This window comes from Gopherus evgoodei, chromosome 4 (assembly GCF_007399415.2).
Source record: "Gopherus evgoodei ecotype Sinaloan lineage chromosome 4, rGopEvg1_v1.p, whole genome shotgun sequence".
Lineage (NCBI taxonomy): Eukaryota > Metazoa > Chordata > Testudines > Testudinidae > Gopherus > Gopherus evgoodei.
In genome coordinates, this window is record NC_044325.1 from 117,478,732 (window position 1) to 117,503,223 (window position 24,492).

At 43.0% G+C, this 24,492-nt stretch overlaps 1 protein-coding gene across 1 annotated transcript in view; it reads right to left on the reverse strand.

Moving 5' to 3' along the window:
* The window catches only part of LOC115650561 (USP6 N-terminal-like protein), a 206,900-nt gene that overhangs the window by 55,380 nt on the left and 127,028 nt on the right, over positions 1-24,492 (reverse strand). Inside the window, 4 exon segments of the mRNA XM_030560713.1 lie at positions 10,715-10,795; positions 12,652-12,691; positions 13,684-13,769; positions 14,259-14,332. Of these exon segments, the coding sequence (XP_030416573.1) occupies positions 10,715-10,795; positions 12,652-12,691; positions 13,684-13,769; positions 14,259-14,324 (273 nt within the window). The 5' untranslated portion in view covers positions 14,325-14,332.

A 24,492-nucleotide genomic window follows, 5' to 3' on the forward strand; every position in this document is an offset into this window, starting at 1 on the left:
GATGGTGCCCCTGCGCTGGTAGCTACGCCCCTCATGGAGGTGGTCTGTTTAGAGAGCTGGAAGAGCTCTTTCCCAGCGCTCTGCCATGACTACACAAGCCATGTTAAAGCGCTGCCATGGCAGCACTTCAGCGTTGCCAGTGTAGACTAGCCCTGAAACACTGGTATCAGCCTAGGTGCGCACACTGATATGGACAGCCTGGGGGTTCACAATTGTTTTTTTATTCAAGTTGCTGCTGGTGTAGCTGCAGGAATGAGGGGGCCTGATTTCACCAACTGTCGGCACAATAATCCTGCAACAACAGACTCTCTGCCAGCCCTTCCCTCCCTCTGCTGCCACCAGGATTGACAGATTATTCACTCTTGGGGGTGGGTCTTGGTCAGACACTAAAGAGCATTTGATCATATTGGCTGGTTCATCCTGAGCAGCTTTGTCGGCCTTCGTTTTATTAAGCAGCAGTCAGTGCACAGACCCATCACCAGGGCCAGAGAAAAAGGGAGGCGAGGCTTTTCTTTTCTGTAATGCTGACACAGGTTCTGCCTAAAAACAGACCATCTGCTGGCTGAGAATGCTTCCAGGGGAGTTCTCTCCCACATAATCTGTGCCACACCCACAGCAGCTGGAGGTAGTTATGGAACAACCACATAGGGTGTTCCCCCTTCCCTGCTCCCCCAGGGCCAAATCACAGTGGATCAAAATTTATTCCTGGCTTAACTCCATTTATTTTAATGGCCAGAAACTAATTATTCCACTAACTCTATAGCACACGCAGGCTTTGGGCTCAGCCTTGCCTAATCTAGAAAGTTGTACTGCTTTAACTTTACTGGTATACTAGAAGCCCCCTAGTGTTAGGGCAGAAAAACTCTGGCAAGAGAATGGATATTTATAATCCCTAACCAGTCCCCTGTCAGCAACCCCACAATCTGCATGCCTGGTTTTGAGCTGCTCCGCCGTCAACAGTCCCTGTTGAACAGATTCCAGACAGGGCAAGGTCTCTGCGCAGCCAAGCAGTATCGCTGGGACCTTCGTGACAGCCCTTTGTGCAGCTGCAGTGCAACACACACAATGACACACATTGTCGATGAATGCCGACTGACTAGGTTCAGTGGTGGCCTGGAAGAACTGCATCACATCACTGAAGATGCCATTGCTTGGCTAGACAACTATGCACATGCTAAATAAATAATAAATAGTATAGTTATTCTTATATGGCGAGGGAAATAAGCTATATTAGTATAAGTCACCTTTCTACCAGTCTAACAGCGTGCACACCAGTGGTTATACCTGTGCAATTATTTTAGTAAAATAAATCATACTGGGATGTTACACTCCATATTCTTTATGGAAATATGCTTATGCTATGGATATGAGATAACAGATATATTTTATGCAAGATGGCTCATGTAAGGTATCATTGGAAAGGTTAGGATTTTCTGAATGTGATTATCCAATTTGTATGCCTGCATCATTTCTGTAATCTGAAGCTAGGAATACTGACCATGTATCGGTTTTTCAAATGTGCTACTTTGGGTGACAGCCACAACTAGCCCTTCAGGTACAACAATGAAAAAGCCAGACAGGGCTGATGGCCCATCAGCAAAGACAATGAACTGTGAAAGACTTTAGTCTTCCTGTGGACACTCGAGACAGCCTGGGAGTAATGGCTGCTACAACCCTGCCAAGACATATGACTGAGACACCTGGTACAGGACACCCCCACTTGGAATGCCAGTGTTTTTCCAGTAGAAGACAAAGAGTTTCTGTCAGATATAAAAGCTATACAAGGCAGTGAGTGACATCATCAGGGTTCTTCTCTGCCTCCCAGCCCAAAGAGACACTAGGAAACACCTGAAAAGAAGGACTAAACTGGGGGGGGGGGGGGGAGAAGAGCTGAGCCCAGGCTGGAAGGCTGTCTAGCCTGTGAGTAGTAATACCTGAAGTTTCAAGCTGCAGGCCAATGCAGCTGGCTTTTAAGACTCTCTGTATCTGGCTGAAACAACTTTTATGGTGAGAAATTACTATTTGCAGCCAATTTCTTTAGTGAATCATGCTTAGTTTACGTGTTTTGTTTGATTTGCTTAGTAATCGGCTTTGTTCTGTTTGCTGTCCCTTTAACCACTTAAAATCTGCCTTTTATAGTTAATAAATTTGTTCAGTTTATTATTAAACCCAGTTTGTGCAATTTCTAACTGGTGGGGCAAGGTGGTGTGCATCTCTCTCTTCACATTGAGGAAGAGGGTGAATTTTTTTGAGCTTGCGCTGTGCAGATTTTTCTATAACAGCGCAAAATCTTTGGGTCTGCACTCCAAGGGAGATGGGCACCTGCATGCTGGGGCAAGTCCCATAAGCTGAGTCTTCCTAGAGCTGAGCTCAGTGTCTGTGTCTTTCTGCAGCTGGGTGTGACCCTGCTTGTGTGTGTGCTAGAGGAGGCTTAAGAGCCTGGTTCAGCAAGACAGGCTAAAGGGGGCCCAGGCTGGCAGAACAGGCAGGCTCAGGGGTACCTCAACACATCAGGTGGCACCTTGAAGGGGGCAACCTGTCACACATACCCTTACCTGTAACAGTTACAGGTACAAAATCTGTGCTTAGAGTAAGCCTGAAACTAGGTCTCGTGTAGTAGAGACAATATGGAACCCCAAGGTTCTGCACTGAGCCTTTAACCTGAATGTGGCTTGCGGTCCTGTTTTGCTTTTAGTTTAGGAGGATACCATACTTCTTGTCCATGAAGAATTGATTAAATACATTTGAATACTTTGCCTTCAATTTCTAACAGATCAGCATTAAATTAGGGAAGGTAAGCAAAGACTCTGTTTCCTGGCCCTGTCTTGACACCACTGGAACTCTCAGATATCAAATAAAACCTTTCGCAAGCTGTCCTCTCTGCTAAGTCAGATAGGGTTCTTGAGAGGCCGTTATTCAGTACTAGCTAGTGCTGCTACATGATATTTCACATCACCACAATACTGAAGAAACTCATACAAAAGTGAGAATGTTGTAAGTTCCCTGATGGTGGTGGTTTGAAAGAGTAGTGCTCAAGACATCAAGATGTTTAGAAGCTTCAGTAAAGCATGCTGGCATGAGGGGAAACTTGGTAATAGGAAACCTTTTACTGAGAACTTCTGGTGTTTCAGAGGAATCTACTGTTAGTTGAATGATACTAACCTGTGCTGTACTTTAAAAAGGCTTCTTTGCTTTGATCCAATATTAGCTTGAAAGGGCCCCATCAGAGTCTAGCGATAGATTGGTTTTAGTAATGAAGATTTGCCTGTTTCCAGTTTAGGCCGGGGCAATTCTCTTGCCTTGCAATGCACATTAATTTCCTCCCCCCATTTCCTTCCAGCATTTTCACTCAAATTACTTCTTTTCTACAGGTTATTGCTTCTGTCCCCCTCCCTTCTTTAGGCTGCGGAGTAGACAGATTCTTGACTGAGTTTTGTCTGTTTCAGAAAGACAGTCTTCCCCGCTCTCTGGACTGAGGACCCTGTGGATAGTAGCAGCTGTCTGTTAGCTATGGCAAAGATGATACAAAAAAAATCACCGCACACTGAAGGGAGTCTTATTTGCACACAGGCAGCTAGAAAGCCCAACAGACTATCCAGCAGAGGGATTAAATTAATGGGTAAATACATCCAATCCATATTTATTAAAGTACTTACACATCTCAACTGACTAAGAAAGCACTAGATTATGCATCTCTCCTCATGAAATGACATGTCCCTTAGTATTTTCAAGGTGTCATAGTATCTAGGCATCAAGTGTTTTGGGATACACCTAAAGAATGGATGGCACTGTCAAAAACACTGCATTGTAGATCCATCTTTTTCACACAGACAGGTATTTACCCTACAGTGATCCATGCCTTTGTCACCTCTAGAATGAACTGCGGTACACCCTACATGGGGCAACACCTTAAAATATATTCCGAAGCTGACGCCGGTGCTGATTTCAACAACTGGCTTGTTAAACTGAGAATCTTGTTGGTAGAATATGAGAGCAGTACTCAGTGAACTGCATGTTGACTGTCTAATGGCTTCCAAAGTGGAATTTAAGGTGTTGGTTTGACATACAGAACTTGCAACAGCCTGAGACCTTCCTACCTGTAAAAGCCTGCACCTTTTTCTGTGTCATTCTGAGATCAGCACTGGCACTTGTGCTGGAGCCACCTTGCTATACAAGAGAGGGAGCTGCTAGCAGGGTGTTTTCTCTGTCAAAGCTTCATATCTCTGGAATTCACTCTCCTCTGTCTGAAATAGCCTAAATTTACTGACCTTCCAGATGCACCACAGAGCTCATCTGTTTGAGCCAGGCATCATGGGAGAGAAGAGAGGAGGAACATGAAGGGTAGGAGATGCTTTAGGATACGTGCTGACTAGTGGTGGGTTTTTGTTTTTCTGGAGTGGTGTGGAGTAGAGTGACCGAAATGTTCCTGGGGCCTCAGGTTCAGTGATGTGATTTTGGTACTATAATTTTTAGTTAGTTGATAGGATGCACCTGGAGTCCACATCCAAATAAATAACCATATTCCATAATTCAAATGGAACTTTTTGGTTCTTGGCAGATTTCAATATCAAGATTGTTCAGACCTGTGGAGGACTCCATTGTTTGCTTGGTGGCATTAGGCTGCCCAGCTTCAGGTTCTGTTCCCAGGGCAAAGGAGTTTTTAGCTGCCCCAGGTTCACAGAGCTCAGGGTTAAAAACTGCAGTGTAGACAGGGTCTCAGAGCCCAGGTTGCAGCCCAAGCTTGAACATCTACAATTGCAATTTTTAGCCCCATTGCCTGAGTCAGCTGACCGGGCTGAGACTCTGTGCCATGGGTTTTATATGCCAGTGCAGACATACCCTTAGACTGCTTGGTTAGGATTGAAGTGAGCAGGAATTAATTATACAATTAGCAGACTGATGGATATCTCCAGCACTCAGTTTATTCCCAAGGGAACTTGAATTACCCTCTACAACCCTGTCCAGCCCTAGAAATAGTTCAGGGAAATTTTATTTTGCTGTAGGAAGTTAAAAGCAGCCTGGCATTGAGCTAGGTAAACAACTAATTTATTATCCTTGATTGTGATAGCAAGAGAGCCCACTTCCTCCTGCCAGCCACAAACTGTTCCATGCAGTGGGATCAGTAGGATTGTGTGTGAAAAGCCAGAAGACACACCTCAGGACCAGAAAGGGCAACAGCAAATGGAAGCAGGTGGGTAGGGGGTCTTTCAAGAGCTGGCCACATATGCTGACAATGAAATCTCACAACCAGGATATTTACAACATGTTAACAAGTTTACAAGTCTCAAGCAGCTTAGTTGGATGCCAACACAAAGGTGAGCTTTGCTCTGTTAAAAATAAATTCCAAGGTATATTAGGCAAGGGATGAGAGCTTTCATAGAAAGGTGATGAATATAAAGAAAAGTAGAAAAATAATGTATACAGGAGAGATATGGAGGTGAAGTTACTTGTGGAGGATAGAGAAGCTGCTTAAAATCAAATGGCTTATGTTACAAGGTTTTCTATTAGTTATTATAAAAGCAGTCTGCCAGCATGACTGATTTAGTTTAGCAATACTAATCTTATTCAAAAGAGAAGGTTGGCCTTTCCATTGGCAGTTTCCCTAACAAACTGTTCCATTCGCTATACTACAGAGATCACTCAAGACAACAGGCTGCAGGGTGTCAGTGAAGTGATGAGAACAAGAGAGCACTAAAAAAGCGCATACAGTATTATAACTGCATTGGAGCTGGAGCAAAAATTCTTGACTGCTTTTTACAATCAACTTACGCAAGTGGATTTTACTTTTGTATTTTATTTATTTAGAAAAACTTTAGAGTTGATTTCATTCCAAGGCATCACATTCCCATACTGGAATAGTATTATTCAGTTTCATGGTTCTCTAAGGCCAGCATCTGAACTGCTCTCAGATATCCACTGGCATCCACCGAGCCCAGCAGAGGGAATTTGTGCAACTTCTAAACTCACAATATAAATGCATGAGACCATTCAGCCCTCTGGGCCAGGCAATCTCAGCAACTTAATCTAAAAAGCAATGCAAATGTTGTACTATCAGTGAACGGAAATTACCGTGGATGAGGGAATATCCTGTTCAAAGACCCACACTGCTTCAGAAAGCAGAGCTGGGCTTTGGATTGTATTCCCTGCAATTTTATGTTTAATATCATACTGCATGACAGTGTCACTGTTCCAACATGCATATGAACTGGCAATACCGGATGCACAGGTTTTCCCATGTATAGCACAAGGGATCTTTCCAAATCTATGCCAATGGAAGCTTCTATTGGAATTGCTAGGGTGGAATGGGAGTGAAGTCAAATATTCTTTATGTTTCTGTACGTCATCTGGCTTATCCTTTCCCCATCCCCTCACTGTTTAGCACTAATGTTGCTCCTTCTCAAGTCACCGGGAGCAAAACGTCAGCTCTTTGGCACTGTGATTATGTCTTATCTGTCTGGAAGAATCATGAACCTTTGTGGTTCACTATAAATAATAATCCCATTCATTCTATTTCCAGAGCTCTATGCTTTTCAGCCACTGAAATAAAGGAATGAGAGCTCAATCTCTTATTAGGAGAGGGCCAGTTTGGACCCAAATTTACTCTAATCATACAGACCTGCTGTTAACCCAAGAAGTTATTGTAAATTGTTGACATCAGGAGTCATTAAATTGAGGTCACAGAAACATCTGCATTAAGAGACTAATCAGGAACCCTGTTAAGTTTCCTGCTTTATTATCATTTTGCCTTGTTGAAACATTTCCTATTTAAGTTTTTATGTGGCCTCGTTACTGTTGTTTAATTTAAAGTAACCAAGTGACCCCCTTGTATTATGCCCCACGTTTCCTTTAACTTGACCACTTAAGTTGCTAACCTTTTTCTAAACAGATTGTTATTTTAAAATATAGCATTTTCTCTCATTTGGATTTTTATTTACATGTAAAGGCCTATATTATCATACTTATAATTGTGGGTGTCCACCTTTAACTGCAGAAAGAGCCCAGATTATCCAAAGGTGCTCAGTATTTGAAAATCAGGCCCCATTAAGGTGTCTCAAATTGGGCATCAAAAATCACTAGTCACTGTTGTAAACGTAGGCAGAAGTATATTGCATCAGCTCTTTCCCCCTTCAATTTTAGATGCATGATCAGAGTTCATTTAAAAAATTGTACTGATGGGTTAATGAATTGATGGATTAATTAATTTCAATTTACAAGTACAGAGGTGAACTCTTATCCAGGGTTACTCAACCTTTCCTTTCTGAGGCCCCATCAACAGGCTATAAAACCTCCAGGGTCCCACAGGGTGCCAGGGCTGGGGGCTTTGGGTTTCTGCTCCAGGCCCCAGTCAATCTAATGCTAGATCCCCTGCAATCAGCTCATGGACATCTGGTTGAAAACCGCTGCTTTAAACCAAACATTGCAGTCTTTACACAGGCAACACTTCCATTGAGATCAGTACGGTTTGCATTAAGAAGAATTAAGTTCTGAAGGACCTGGTTCAATCCGTCTAGAATAGAAGACACTTTATCCAATAAGATACCAACCCCTTAGGACTGATTTTTTAAATGAGAGGGATTATTATGGCCACTGGAGGGCTCCCATATTTTTCCCTACTGAGGTTACGAAGTGATAGAGAATGACTAAAAGAACATTGAAATGAATACAGAAGGGCTATAAAACTCAAAGTATGTCCCTGCAGCTTTCATACTCAGATTGGTAATGTAAAGTTTGAAAAAATCTGTTTTGTTTCCTCAATAAAATTGAGAATTTTTATGCATCTTCACTACTGAGTGCTCTAGAACTACAGCTCCTCTTAAAATCATGTTGAATGTGGGATCACATGACTCTGTTCTGATCCTTGGTAATGTCAAGGTCATCATTGTCCCACAGTCCCCCATCTATTTAGATCCTGCACAGATGGTCACAATAACGTTTGTTGTTTAACTGGATTCAAGTCCCTACTAGGAGTCTCTATGAAGACTATAAAAATATACATTCTGCACGTTTCTATTGAATGAGGTCACTCAAGAGTGAATAGTTGTGTAATTTTTTGTATCTTCCCTGCAGAAGTAGAAAAATATATCATTTTTATACTACCTAGTCTAGACAAGTACGAAATGAGACTGGTGCTGGGAATCAACTATGTTCACAAAGTAATTATAAAAATACTTTATCTTGGCATTCCCTGTTAGGTCATAAGCAAGGGTGTTGCCTGACCTCTGCTAATTAAAGTTGAGATCTGTGGTCTACATGCCTGCCCACCTCTTCACTGGCATTGTGCCATCTCATTCTACTAGTGCCTGGGAAATGCTGGAGAATTAAAATGTAAATGCTGTTATATTTTACATTTTTTAAAAAAATAGACAAAGCTATTGCTTTGTATATTTCTAAACATTTTTCATCTGAAGATCTCAAAGCACTTCAGAAACATTAATGAAACTTTCCAGGCGATCACAGAATTATAGAAATGTAGGGCGGGAAGGGACCTCAAGAGGTCATCTAGTCCAACCTTCTGTGCTGAGGCAGGACCAAATCTACAGGTGTACAAATACTGACATATTGGGAAACTGAAGCACAAAGGGGTTAAATGACTCATCCAAATTCTCAATAATTCAGAAGCATAGCTAAACTATAGAACCCAGGAGTCCTGGTTCCCATCTTGTCTCCAAACTATCAGAGACTCTGCCCTGAGTTAAGTAATGTTATGTTGATAACAACTAGAATTACACACAAGCAGGAAGAATAGAACAGACATGTCAACAGTCTGGACTTCCTGCTAGGAAACAGCTGCAAAATGACAGCTGCTAGTGAGAACACCCACCACCATTCGCACAGACGGAGACAGTGATGTGGTGACAGGTTTTTCCTTTTTTCATCTGAAAATTCAGTTAGAATACATACATTTATTTTAGTAAATATTTGTGTGAGGTATAATAGCAATGACAGAAAGAATCCAGAAGTGCTTTACACACCACATACATACATCACCAGTGAAATGCAACCATTTTTGAGTTAGCTCATGGCTACACTTACAGTTGTACAGCGCTGGGAATTATAGCTGTCTTTGTACAGCTGTGTAGGGAAAGCGCTGCAGTGTGGCCACACTGACAGCTACCAGCGCTGCAGTGTGGTCACATTTGCAGCATTTGCAGCGCTGTTGGGAGTGGTCCATTGTGGGCAGTTATCCCAGCATTCAAGTGGCTGCAACATGCTTTTCAAAAGAGGGAGGTGAGGAGGAACGTGGGGGGGAGAGAGAGAGTGGATTTTTAGATCTTTCAGCTCCCTGCTGCAAGTTCTAAGGACTGGAACATACACATCACCAACCTGCAATCAATTTAAAAGTTTCAAGCCCTTCCCCCACCCCTCTCTTATTCACTAAATGCAAATTATGCACTCCTAAATAGCCTTCAGACCACATAAGAAGCTGCTCAACACGGACTCCCCCCTCCCGTGTGACTTCTCTCTTCAAGCAAACGGCTGTGAACCTTCCAAAGCAATTCCCCTGCCTGCCTCCACTCGCTCGCTGGAGCAAACAGCAGCTGTGTTTGTTTTTTAGATAAGCAGCTCAGGGAAGCTCGGAGTTCAGCCATTCTTCTAGTTTGTTGTGAGCAGGCATTCTGGGATACCTCCTAATACCCTGGAGGCCAATAACAGCGCTTTTGGTGGCCCCACTTGATGAGCAGCGCTGCATCACCAGCGCTGCAATCGTTACACCCCCAGCAGACCAGGTGTACAGCCAGCGCTGCAGCCAGGGAGTTGCAGTGCTGGATGTGCCTTGCAGGTGTGGACAGTTACTAAGTTGCAGCACTGTAAACCCACCACCAGCGCTGCAACTCTCCAGTGTAGCCAAGCCCTTAGAGAGCAGTACAACAGTAGGGGGAGCGAAAAGGAGCAACACAGGGTATTTTTGCAAAGATATCTAGGGAAATTATTACTTGTATGAGAAAAGTTATGGAATATTTAAGGTCCCCACAGAGCACAAAGGACCTTGAGGTTTTGAATTTTTACCCAAGGTATGCCCACATCCTCCCAGCATACTCTCACCAGTGCAGTTTTGGTTTCATGCTTCCCTCCTATTTCATGTACAGTCTAGAAGCTAAATACATGTGTTTGGATTTGCGCTGTGACTTTTACATGACCTCTTACAATAACTAGGTTTTTCATTGCTGTTCTGCATAGAGTTTATTTTAAGTCCTGTATTTTGGCTTATTGGTGATGTTCACACAATAGCCTCAGTTAGCAGCCAAATGGGTTCAGGCAATCAAATCAGTATCAGGATACATAGTAAACAGGTAAATCCTAGGCAAATAAAAATATCCCCTCTATTTATCTGTCAAGGAAACTGGCCTAGAAATCTAGGCTCTTACCCACATTTTCTAGGGGCCTCCTAAGTTGTGCATGGACAGGAAGCTGCGTGTGTGCATGCAGTGCCCAGTCAGGCTCACAAGCGTGGCTTTTTTTTTTTGGCTTGGACAAATGAGCACAAGTGCCAAATTTGCAGGAAGCGTTTAGGAGGCCCTCAAAGTTTGGCTCTGTATGTCACAACAGTAAGCACTTCTATTGAGCCAACATAATATTAAACTTAAAAAGGAAGAATAAATAAGGCATTTTTCAAGGGTTTCCAGTTTCTTTATAGACCTTTGGGAAAAAAGGGAACAATATCACCATCTCTCCCCCTATAGTACTGCAAGTGTCTGTTTTTTTATCCCCTCACCTTGTCACTATTTCTGTATTTGCCCCATTTCTTCAGCATCTTTAGCCATTTGTCCACTCGTTCAATCTCCTGCAGCTTTTGCTAAAAGAATCAGTTCAAAACAAATATTACAGAAATGTTCCCTGTGAAAGCATAAAACTCATAAGGTTAAACTGAATGAGGATGATAATGACATTTCACATTCACCCCCACCCTACCCTTTTGTATCTGCGACTGAGGGGAAAGTACTTACAGAGATAGACAATTTCTACATACAGTAATGATAAAAAATCAGCATGATACATAGGCAATTTTTTCACAGGAGAACTTCCTTGTTAGGTAACAGATACTTAGGAGTTCATCCAGTCACAAATTACCCTGTGTTGTGTCTATCTGATAGTAACATTTTCACCTCTCTTAGCCAGAGGGACGAGAAGGGAATTAAGCCCAGTCAGAGTCCTGATCTCAAAACTAGACATTCATGTTACCACAATCCAGAGTCAAATCAGCTCCCTTGAGGTCAAACGGCTGCAACTTTACCAGCTGAGCTCAGTCACCCTGCCCCCTCCTTTTTTTTTTTTAATCATTCGCAATCCAAGCATGTTATAGGGATTTTTGTTTTGAGGTGAATTTAGTTTATTTCCAGTGGCAGTATAGTTGATAAGAGGACGCTACTTAGAACCTTTAAGCTTTGTGATCTCAAAATAAAAAGTGTATTAATCTATTTTCTTTTATTTGGGGCTTTTGAACTTGTAGAGAAATATCCTCTAACTGCATAGATCTCCTGCAGTGAGCTGAAGCAATCTAGCCCCTCCTAAAGTGATAGAATGGGATCCAACATCTAGTCTCAGCTGAATCAGATGTTTAAAAATACTGCATCTCAGTCAAGCCCTCCTAAGCTTCATTAATGTTTCTAAATGTGAGTTCCCAACATTTCCTTGTGGAAGATGATCCTGACCTCCCCCAGTGCAGCACTCATTGCCTCTACACAGAGTAGCCAGCCATGCCTGCAGATATGCAACTAACAATTAGGTAAGGTGGTTTAGCACTCACAGGAGCAACAGAAACACTTTAAAGAGACATGAATGGGGAGCAGGATACCCAAAGATTTTTCCATTTTTCATCCAGTGAGGATCAAGCATTTAAGCTGAGATTTTCAGAGTCACTAACACATCTGAATGCCCATCTGAGTTTAAGCTGCAGCCTGTTGATCTCTGCTACCATGCTTACAGAGAGCAAGAGGCACAAGAGATGAGATCACTCTCCCAGCAGGGGCTGATTATCAACTTCTTTCCTGGCTATAAGTCTTAAATAAAGTTTTATGATTTCACTACAACAAGACAAAAACTATCCAAAGTCTGGAACAATGAAATAAGAAGCTCTACTAATAATGAAACTGAAAGGGAAAGGAAACAAGATTTGAAAGAAAAAAAAGTGGAACCATTTACTGGAAGGTCTGATCAGACTTGTTGTGAATGGATCACTTCTGTTTTATGCTCTCACACACTGCTTCTTGTGAGGATCTATCCTGTAACTTCATGGCATTGTCCTACCTTCCACTCCTCTTTATGTCAGAACTGCTGCACAAGACTAAAGTAATTCCGCAGCTTCCCCTCTCCCTACTCCAAGCTCAGCTGCAGTATTGAGAGTTCTACTGCCTTCCCAGGTGTGGTCTAGGCTCTCCTACCGAGCTCACACCTGTACCACACACCATTATGAAACTACTCCTCACTGAGCATTGACTTCCTGTAACTTTGAGCAAAGGTGTCACTCCATTAACTTCAGAGCATCAGCTTAGGAGATGCTGGTTTTTATATTTTTTGGAGAAAATCTGATTAGTTGGCCATGCTGCAAAGTCTGTATTTGCTGTTTAAAAAAGCAGACCTAAGCACCTTCCCATTTAGCAGCATGTTTTGCAAGGTGTGATCCACATAGGTAGTAAAGCTGACAGCTCTTACCTTCTCTTCCACTGCACTGCGGGTTGGCAGTTCATGCTCACTGAAAGATTAAGGATTGGGCTGAATCAACAAGCAACAGGGGCATGGATCACAATATACCATACAATGCAAACAAGCAGTCTTAAATTGACCGCATCTGAGAGACCAAGGAAAAATTAGTTGTCTTATAGAGATGGTCTATCAGAGGACAATCAATCACACAAACCTTAGAGCTGTTTCAAAGAGACTGGTTAATAGAGCTGACCAGCAATTTTCGGTCAATGGTTTTTCAACAGAAAAATACAGTTTTCCCAAGAAACATTTGATTTTGTAAAAATTTTGATTTTCTGTTGGGAAAATAGAAACAAAGTATTTAGTTTCAGGTCAGGTCGACAAGTCAAAGCTTTTCGTTGTCAAACCAAATTGAAACTTTTCATTTTAAGTCAGTTTGACATTGCACTACATCTGCCTAAGCTGTCATGGTACCTCATGGAAGTTGTAGTTCAGGTGCCTCATGCTCCAATTCTCTTCTACGAGGGGGCTCCATAGTTGGATTATGTCTCATGACCCACTGCTTTCTCCTCTGGTGGAGCTACTGCAGTGCCCCATGGGCGTCCCATGACCACATCCTGGGAGATTCAGTGCAACTGGGGATCCCAGCCCACAGAGAACTGGGACATGAAGCTCCTGAGCTACAGCTCCCATGATGCACTGCACTACCTTAGAACGATGCAGTACTACGTTGAAATAACCTGAATGTTTCAACTTGGTTCAGTAAGCCAAAATGTTTGAAGCGGGGAATGTTGAAAAGTTTACTATTGATCAAAAATGTCTAAATAAGACATTTTAACATCAGAAAGTTTCCACAGGCTTGGATACAGAAGAAGATACACTGCCATTCTTTTCTAGACATTTGGGTTTGACCAAATAAATTCATACAGCAGCCTGCACTGAGGTTGCTGGAGCTGTTACAGGACATCCTCCTGCACAGTGTATGACTGCACCACGCCTATTTCATTGAAGGGTGTCTGGGAGGAGAAACGAGTAACTTACTGCAGAAATCCAAATCTGTCTGTGACTTTATACAGGGTGAAGTCAGCATCTTCCCATGGGTCAATATGAGCTCCTTCCTGCCTTCCCTGCAAAGCAAAAGGAGACACAAGAGTCACTTTCTTGGTCACAGGATTTGTGGTGTGCGCCAAATGAAAAGATCTGAAGGAGAAAAAAAACTGGGAGCCCAGAGTGAAAGGAAAAATGGGCTGGTGATGAAAGCTCTCCACTTTGGTTCCATAGCCTGAGTAATTGTCATAGGTCAACTCTTTTGAACTTGTTCAGGTAGAATAGGCAGAACCTGTATTTGTATACCTGACGTAGGCCCCTTCCTGCCTGAGCCTATCTGCCGAAAACCCATCACAGACGACTAAATACACACTGTCACGTCACCTATATCCTTAAAAAGTTCTGCAGGTAGAAAAAAAAGATTGTGTTTGTGTAGTTTGTTACTGGCATGAGGTCTGAATGAAGATCTCATGCCCTGTATGATGCGTTCCTGCTTTCCCTAGACAGCTTAGCTACCAGGAGTCCCATGCCTGGTGAGCAGATTAATGGAGGAAAAATGAGGTCGGTACCTTTTCATATTTGGCGATGATCTCTGCTCTCTCTTCTGCTATTAAGGTCTCTATATCTTTCTTCATGTCAGAAGCTGTAAGGCAAAAAGAGAAAAGAGAAAAAGGAGATAATAAGCAAACGTATGCAGCCAACGGAATATTTTTGGAAAGTGCTAATAGAAAAAGCTGTGCTGACAACTTCAACTTCCAGCTTTATCCAAGGGCTAAAATTAGACTGAGAATGAAAAGCTGAAAGTACAAAGTGTGTGTGGGGTACTCACACACACAGAGCATATCTGCCAATTCTAAGTAAGTGAAAGTTTTGTCTACATGAAGGACTGCAGGAGCAGACACTGTATATTTGTTCAGCATGTGCACATGCCTCTACTAAAATCAAGTTTTTAATGTGAATACTTTAAAATTATTAAGCCGTCCTGCTACAGCACAGCTCTTACATTATACCAAACTGCATGCCAGCTAGATTGCTAAATGGCTGAGCATTTATTCTGATAAAAATGAAATGCCAAATTCTTCCCTCAGATACGTACACAGAAGTCATGGAGGGCTCCACATGTATATCTGAAGGCAGACTGTAGGTCAAAGAAAAATCAGAAAAAAACTTTAATAAGTAAAGTACATATATGTAATAAAAACAGATAAATGGGTGTCTAGTTGGTCAACATATGCAACAGATCTGTAAACAAATCAGGATGAAGCAAGTCAGTAACTGAACAGTGAACTACTGTATTGGACTCCCTTCTTCCATATAAAATGATTAAATAGTTCAGCCGGAGTAACAGAACATGGTCATGCCACACATGTATGTACATACTAGCAAGACTACTTCCAATTTCACACACATCTTTTCAATTTTTAACCCTCTCCCCCATATAAACCCTCGCTGATGCAAATGCCCTTCCAATCAAAGCACAGCATATTTCCAAACTAGCACTGGCAGACTCCTAGATACCTGTGCTCTACAGCCCATGCCGGATCAATGTCAACATTTGGTGCAGTCTGAAGAAACCTGAACGTCAAGGATAGGCATTGACAATATGATCTTTTGTGGAAAAGGCGGCTAGGAGAAGAAAATGGCAGAGAAAAATGGTGGGTCTTTACGGTCTATTGCAGAGAACAGAATTGAGAGAGGACCCATTAAATCATCTTCCTCCCTCATCACACTAATACAAGGTTGCTCCCTTCAGTATACAGTAACTGCTCGCTGGGATGGGGCTGGGGACGAGGGGCTTAGTGTGTAGGAAGTTGCTCAAGGCTGGGACCAAGGGGTTTGGATGGCGGGAGGGGGATCAGGGCTGGAGCAGCGGATTGGAGCACGGGAGGGACTGTGGGGTGCAGGCTCCAGGTGGCGCTTACCTCAAGCAGCAGCATGTCCACCCTGCAGCTCCTACGTGGAGGCAAGGCCAGGAGCTCTGCACACTGCCCCCTCCGCAGGCGCCACCCCTGCAGCTCCCATTGACCACAGTTCCTGGCCAATGGGAGCTATGGGGGCACCGCTTGGGGCAGGAGCAGCATGCAGAACCCCCTGGTTGTCCCTACACATCGGAGCCGGGGGGGAGGACATGCTGATGCTTCCAGGAGCCATGCAGTGCTGCTGCATGCATGCATGGAGCATCTCCCAACCTCGCTCCCCAGTGAGAGCTCAAGGGCCAGATTAAAATCAGCTGGCGGGCCAGATGTGGCCCGCGGGCCATAGTTTGCCCACCTCTGGTGTAGACACTGTGTTACTTGCATTGCCTATTGGCTGTCAACCCCACCTCGGGACTCACAGCTAGAACCCAGCCACCACAGGGCCTATAGCCCAAGCTGTCAGCCCCTGGCAGTGGCAAGGGGGCCTCTGGCTGTCAATGCCTCACACAGTTAAGTTGGTGGAAGTGCTCCTGGTGAGGACACGCATCACCGAGGTAATTGCTGCAGTAGCTGTATGTTGACTTAGATTGACTTAATTTTGTAGTGCAGACAAGGCCTTAGTATTAGGATCTATAACTGATACCAACTAGAGATAATGCAGTATGCTTTCCAGTTTGAGCAGTAACAGCTATGACTAGGTATTTCAGATTTAACCGGACAAGCAGATTTCTCCAGACCAATATATACAGCTAAAACTGGTGGCATTTCAAAAGCAGAAATGCACTGTGGTCTGAGTGTAATTATTTCACAGGTGGCTTAACATGAGAAAATTAAAAACCCAAACTATCACCAAACCTTCCAATAGCTTGTTTAAAGGTGGGGGGGGAGAAATCTGTTCTCTGTGCTCTAAATGGATTCAGCAGAGTCAGGAAATATATAAAAACTATGGAAGTCAAACAACACTTCTCTCCCCACTGCTACACATTGAATTGTGATCTATCACTTAAAAGCTCTAACCAGTATACCCATAAACTAAACAACACTAATAGTCTCTATTAATGCAGAAGCCTTAAAAGCAAACTGCTCTCAGCTCTTTCTTGTAGGATTTTAAAAGGGATTCTCTGGAGCATGTGAAAAGTCCTAATGGAATTGACTTAGAAAAGCCTCTTGGTAGATGGTTCAAAAGTAACAACTTAGTAACAAACATCTGTTCCTACACCAGGAAAGCTAAAATGTGACCTCCTCCATTTAACAGATACACACACACACACACGCTATACCATTCTCCATCTGCATATGAAACTATTATTAAAGTTAATCAGAGCCACAGACACCAATTAAGGAGACTAGATCCTTAAGAGCAATTTCCCAGAGCGCGTATACTAACCTGAACAGGAATTAACAGACAATCACTGGCATTACTAACATGCTAAGGAATGGAGAGAGCTGCTAAAGAAAACTGGTACTTGCAAAAATGAGATGGAGCAGTGCAGTTTTATTCCTCTGTCCAGTAGCTGGGAAAGCTCCTTTCGGAACCCTCCTGTGCACGGCAGCCATAGGATTAAGATGGGATGTCTCCATTTTACATTCGAGCCCCTCCAAAGTGCAACACTGGACACGGTTGTATTCTTTCCTTAAAGTGGCTAAAGCAGAAGGTTCTATCCTCCCACTGAAACAAGATACAATAGCAACCCAAAGAGCACCTTTCAATCCACATAGAAATTAGTCTTTCTTCATAGGTTTCCACTGGAAAGATTGTATTTCCCCCTCTCCTAGCCTCCCTGCAGGGAGTTTTTCCCTCCCCGATGCTGCAGGAAGTACTCTGTTATGGCCCTTGCTATGCAAACACCATAAGCAGCCTCAGCACAGCATGCTACTGAAGTTATCAGAACCCTGCGGTGCCTGCTCAGCCCAGAGCTGTTACACTGGGATAATTTGAAGAACCTGACTTTCCTTACATAACCTCTTACAGAGGGAGGAGATGTGGTAAGCAGAGCCTTAACCACATTCTGATATTCAGCCTGTTTACTCTCCTTTGGGCCTTCAAGCATCATTAAGAGATAATGTATCAAGTTACTGAACCATACTTAATTACAAACTGCTCATTGCCAATACATCCATCAGTTCCAGACCAAGGCCTTAAAAAGGTCCATCCTTCACATCAGACTCCGCATTTTGAAAGCTGCTCGCAAACACAAATGATTGCAAGTGATACTAAGTGCATGAACATTAACCATCCATTAGCCCTAGCATTCACATTTGAAAAGACATTACAAAGTTTATTCAGTAGTTCAGCTTAGTTTATGAGGAAAATAAAACCTTAAAATGTTTGAGGCAGCAACAAAAGATTGATTGTAAATATCTGAATACTGAAGGGACTTAACTTTTGTATTACAGCTGCTTAGCAAAATTGCATCGTGTTCGTTGTTTTCCTTTTTTGTTTCGATGAGCTACAATTACAAAGTAAATACACAAACATATTAAACAATCCTCCTGGTGTGCATGTTTTTTTGCCAGCACAACATAGGGATTACACTGTTTAAAATTCACATACGCAGACTCCTAAAAAGGTAAATATAAAGGCCAAAGGAAGAATCTTGTTAATTCCCATTAATGATGGGGGGAGGTGCATTACTGAAGTGGTAAACAGACACAATAAAGCAAGAATTCTCCATTGGAAAATGTATTTTGTTCATTTAGTTTCCCAGTTACAGCGGATACTGTAGTAAAAGTAGCCTTGGAAGAATCAGCTTTTTATCTGTAAATGCTAACATCAATATCACTGTACACACACAAAGCAATGAAAAAGTATTTCCAGCAATAACAGAAATTTACAGATAGGTAAAGAAAAATGCTGCATGAGAAAACTAGAGTCAAAATCCAGGGATTTAGACCTCTAAATTAGATTTGTTACAAACTGACTGGCAAATGAGTAGTAAAAACATGTATGATTTGTGGATTTAAGGATATTTATTTTGTATATTTTGATGTTATGCTGACAATGTGTTTTAACAATGTATAAAGCTTTTCTCAATGTCTGTCATTAAATAATTGTGTCTCCCCCATAATTTCCCATAGCTGTGAAAATTTAAAATCAATAAAAACTGAAAAAATGCTTAAAAATAAACTGATATTATCCATCAAAGTTACAAAAAACAAACTGAGTTCTGTCAAGCCCGAGTATAAAGCAAAATCTGAGCAGTAAACCTTACTACATCACCTGCTATTAAATCTTTAGCAGAGGTGTTTGCTGTCATCTCCTCCCTACAGCCCCAGTTTTCTGCTCCAACTGTTCTATCTTCTCATAAGTTTAGCTCTTTGAGGCGGGGGCTATCTTTTTATTATATAGGTACACTGAACCACAATGGGATCCTGGTCGCAGACTGGGATCTCTGGTTGTCTACTGCAATAGAATTATATCTGCTAAGCTGATTTAAATGCACAGGTTAGCAACATGCATAAAAAGCAGAAACTGTTCTGAATGCCTCTGACTACACATTAACAGAGAGCAAGAAGAAGATCTACTGAGTAAATTGAAGTTATTTACCTATAACTGGAGGATCTTCGAGATGTGAGATCCCTGCGTATTCCACACATGCGTGCACCTGAGTCTGGAGATTTTTAGTAAGCAGTGTGCATTGGTCTGCTCACACACAGTTCTCCTCGTGCTCTGATCTGAGGATGCAAAGGACAGTGCAGACCGATGCCACTCCAGTTCCTTTTCTTACTGCAAATCTAGTCATGATCTGTAACAGCGGGGACAGATGGTGGGTAGTGGAATACAGACAGGGACCACACATCTCGAAGCAACTCCAGTTGCAGGTAAGTAACCTCCATTTCTTATTAAAGTGATGGTCTCTATGTACTTTGAACACATGGGCGATTTGTAAGTAGTAGTCGAATAGGATATGGGTGCGAACAAGGTGTAATTTTTAGTAAAGATATGTATGGAGCTCCAGGTAGCCACCCTACATCTATCTAGTAAAGGTACATCTCACAGAGATGCTGCAGGGGTTGCTTGCTCTCTGATGGAATGGGATCTCACCCCTTCTGGGATGGGGCGGGAATTTGAGCGAGTTGGTAACAAAAGGATGATACAACCTGAGATCCACTTAAAGTCTCTGTGCAGATAGAGCTTGACCTCTTCATCGCCCTGCTAGAGTGATAAAAAGTCTAAGTATTTTCCTAGACGCTTTTATACTCTGTAGGTAAAATGCCAGAGCCCATCAAACATCTAGAAGGTGAACCCTTCTCTCCTGATCAAAGGCATGAGGTTTCAGAAAAAATACCGGTAAGTGGATGGTTTGATTCATGTGAAACTCTGAAATTACTAAGGGTTGAATTTTGAGTCGAGGCAAAGAGAAACCTTCTCTTTATGAGAAATGGTATGGGGCAGATCTGCCACAAGTGGCCCTGGCTAATGTGATGCTAATTAGGAAGGCGACTTCCATTGAGAAATGAGATATAGAAAAGGTGACTAATGGTTAGAAGGGAGTTTTGGTGAGAAAATAAAGGATGAGACACCCTTTGCGGTGTGGATTTCACCACTGTTGGGAAAGTTCTAAGTAGTCCCTTCAGGAATCTAGTCGTCACAGGATGAGTAAAGATAGTCTGGTCATCAACTGGAAGATGAAGGGCACTGATTGCTGCAAGATGGTCCCAGAGAAGCCTAATGTCTTAACGGCTAGTATGTATTAATAACAGGATTCCCAGCAGATCTTGGGGATAACAGGCTTTGTCGTGACCAAGAGGAGAAATGCTTTCATTTGGCCACATAGCATTGCCTAGTAGACTCCTTCCTGCTTTGGTTGAGAACAGATTGAACTGTCGTTGAACATGTGCACTCTATGTTTGGGTAGCCATATCCCAAAGGAGCTGGATGGTTCCAATACTTTCCATGTGTTCTGTCTAGGTTTGTTTCCTTTCAGAAGGGGAAGAGGTATACACATCTGAAGCATCATATTCGCTTGATGAAATAGGCTCCCACTCTATTGGCGGTACAATCAATACCGGTGGAAGGATGCTCCAAGTTGTGGATGCAACAGGTGAGGATCTCCTTCTCCTCAAGGTGGTTTCTTCAGAAGTAGTAATGTCTCCAAGGAGAACCAGGCCCAAGAGGAGACTTTGGGTTGGAGAAAGCCAAAATATCCTCTGATGAGGTAAAGTTTCCAGTCCTTCCTGACGATTCCCTTGAGGAGGGGACAGTAGATCTGGGCTGTCAAACGGTCTAGTATTTGGAGGATCGCATAAGGAGTGTGTCAGAACTGTCAAAGGGGGTCCAGTGTGGAACTCACAAATGGGTCTGGTGAGTATCGATCTTCTGGTTTGTGGGATGGAGCTGATACCACTGGATCCTTCTTCCTTCATGCCTTACCCTGCTGAAAAGGAAGTTTATGCAAACCTAACTCCTTAGGGCCCTTGTGCAAGAACTTATCCAACTTGGACTGAGATGGGGAGGGAGCCTTTGTCTTAGAGGCAGTTCTGGATGGGGATCTCTACTTATGCCTATGGTCATATCCTCTATTCTGATGAAAGGGTTTCTTAGGATTAAGTGTTTTGGCCTTTACTCCAGAGGGGTGCTGATTGCGGCCTGAAGACACTATAGGGGGGGCTGCCCCAGACTGGATCCAAACGGGGCCTCATAGCCTGCTCCGTGAGGTGCTTCTGCAAGTGGAGTTCTCGTCCTTCACGAGTTCAGGGAGAGAGACGGGCAGACACTGCAATTGGTGACAATAAAGACAGAACTGGTGTTTGTCACTGACAGAGAAGGAACAGGGCAGAACACAGCTCCGAACATAGTCCCTCTTGCAATAGTCTCTATCTGCAGGGATAAACTCCCTGAGGTAGAGAAAACTAAGTGGTTTTAGTGGTTTTATCATTAGCTAAGTCTAAACTACTAAAAACTACTTACAGTTGATGGTTTATAGGTATTAACAGAGCAGGGGTCGGCAACCTTTCAGAAGTGGTGTGCCGAGTCTTCATTTATTCACTTTAATTTAAGGTGTCGTGTGCCAGTAATACATTTTAATCTTTCTAGAAGGTCTCTTTCTGTAAGTCTATAATATATAACTAAACTATTGTTGTATGTAAAATAAATAAGGTTTCAAAATGTTTAAGAGGTTTAATTTAAAATTAAATTAAAATGCAGAACCCCCCAGACCGGTGAGCAGGATCTGGGCAGTGTGAGTGCCACTGAAAATCAGCTTATGTGCCGCCTTCGGCACGCGTGCCATAAGTTGCCTACCCCTGACGTAGAGGAAGATCAAAGTGGGCACAGACAATTCTGACTCAGGCCATGCAGCAGCAAAAAAAGAACTGGAGAGGCATTGGTCCGCACTGCCCTTTATGCCCTCAGGGTAGAGCACAGACGCTGTTTACTAAAAATCTGCAGACTCTGGCGTATGGTACACATGCAAACCTATGTGTTGAATACACATAGGCCAGCATAATCAGCCGGGTGAGTTTCTGCCTCCCCTAGCGCAGCTGCTGCTGTGGGACCCTGGTTGCAGGTTTGGAGTGGGAAATTTTTGCTTTTCATTATGCCCCAGCCAGATTCTGTGGCAGCCAAGGCGGCAGTATGGGTTATTCAGCTTCCTGTGTTCCTGGACTCCAGGGACATTACTGATGAACCCGGAATGCTGAGCAACACATACCACCACCTCAACTGCCCCGGAATGTGGATGGGGCACAGCAAAAGCTGAAGTGGTTCCTCCAACAGACAGAAGAGAGATTTCAAATTTTCACAGGGCAGCTTGGGGCCTACGGAGGGAAAGTACAGTTGTGGGGGCTCCGACCAGACCGGGGCTCCTATGAGCAGGTTTGGGGGGTGGGTGCTTATGGCTCTGGATGGCCTGGGGCTCCTCTGGCCGCGGGGGGGAGGGGCAGGGGGTCTCGAGGCTCCAGCTGCTGGGGGACAGGGTGTCTTGGAGCTCCGGCTGCAGTGGGGAAAGGGTTGGGGGCTTCAGCATGGGGGGGGGGAGGCAGGGGGTTGGCAGAAGAGGTGGAGCCGGGGGCTAGTCTCCCCAAAGTGGGGCTCCACACACTGCCCATGCACATAAGAACCATCACTCAAAGAAAAAGTGGATATAAAGACAGAGGCGGAAAGTGGACTGGGCAAATACAAAACATATCTGATCATCTGTGAAAGCAATCTAGTTCCCGCCACAGCCATGCCATTGACCAGGTTAAACCACAAACTCCTCAGTGGTGGCGACGGTGGTGAGACAGACTTCTGCCTCCTTGTCACACAGGCCTGGAACATGGATAACAGTTTATCCCTTCAATTATCCACAGTTGCCAGTTCAAATATGTGCCATAAACTCTTAACACAGGCTACAAGTGAAGCCACAGAAGAGCATTGCAAGCCTCAAATGATGAACATGTGAGTAGAACCAAATACAGAGAAAGAAATTTAAATGCAGCTAATAAAACTAGGGGCACAAACAGGTTTATTTGCAAGAAGGTGGTACTGTTGGTACAATATGAAAAGCCTTGTAACTTGTTATCTTTCTGATCAATCAGCATCAGGAACATAAGAGCAGCCATACTGGGTCAGACCAGAGGTCCATCTAGCCTAGTATCCTGTCTTCCGACAGTGGCCAATGCCAGGTGCCCCAGAGGGAATGAACAGAACAGCTAATCATCAAGTGATTCAGCCTGTCACCAATTGCCAGCTTCTGGTAAACAGAGGCTAGGGACACCATCCCTGCCCATCCTGGATAATAGCCATTGATGGATCTAGCCGCCATGAATTTATCTAGTTCTTTTTTGAACCCTGTTATAGTCTTGGCTTTCACAACATCTTCTGGCAGAGTTCCACAGACTGACTGTGCATTATGTGAAAAAAACTTCCTTTTGGTTGTTTTAAACCTCCTACCTATTAATTTCATTGGGTGACCTCTAGTTCTTGTGTTATGAGAAGCAATAAATAACACTTCCTTATTTACTTTCTCCACACCAGTCATGATTTTATAGACCTCAATCATGTCATTCCTTAGTCATCTCTTTTTCAAGATGAAAAGTCCCAGTCTCATTAATCTCTCCTCCTATAGAAGCTGTTCCATACCCCTAATCGTTTTTGTTGCCCTTTTCTGAAACTTTTCAAATTCCAATATATCCTTTTTGAGATGGGGCGACCACATCTGCATGCAGTATTCAAGATGTGGGTGTACCATGGATTTACATAGGGGCAACATAATATTTTCTGTCCTATTACCCATCCCTTTCTTAATGATTCTCAACATTGTTTGCTTTTTTGACTGCCGCTCTACAGTGAGTGGATGTTTTCAGAGAACTATCCACAATGACTCCAAGATCTCTTTCTTGAGTGGTAACAGCTAATTTAGACCCCATCATTTTACATGTATAGTTGGGATTATGTTTTCCAATATACGTTACTTTGGATTTATCAACATTAGATTGTTGGGGGATCAAAGAATTCATTTGCTGAAAACTTTGCCTAATACAACACTCAGCATGCTGGGGAATCCTGATTTAGTGCTCAATATGTTAGTTTTCTCCTAGCAAAATATTCAAGAGAGGGACACAGTACAACCTGGTGACTGTGTGCCATCATCATCATCTCACAAATTCTAAACTTTGCTCTGATGATTCATCCTAAAGCCTTGAGCGGGTTACTTAATCTCTCCACCTCAGTTTCCCCATGTACAATGGGAACAATACTACTTGCCTGCCGTGTAAGAGTGCTGTGAGGCTTAGATGGTTAATAACTGAAGCACTTCGTAGATGGAAAATGCTTCTGTGCTTTATTATAGCATTCCTATTGTGGACTATTGTCATTGCTCGATCCTGAGCAATATCAGGCTGCAAAACAGTCTGAGATATAAACACACAAAACTGACATGCTTAATGGTCAAAATATTCACTT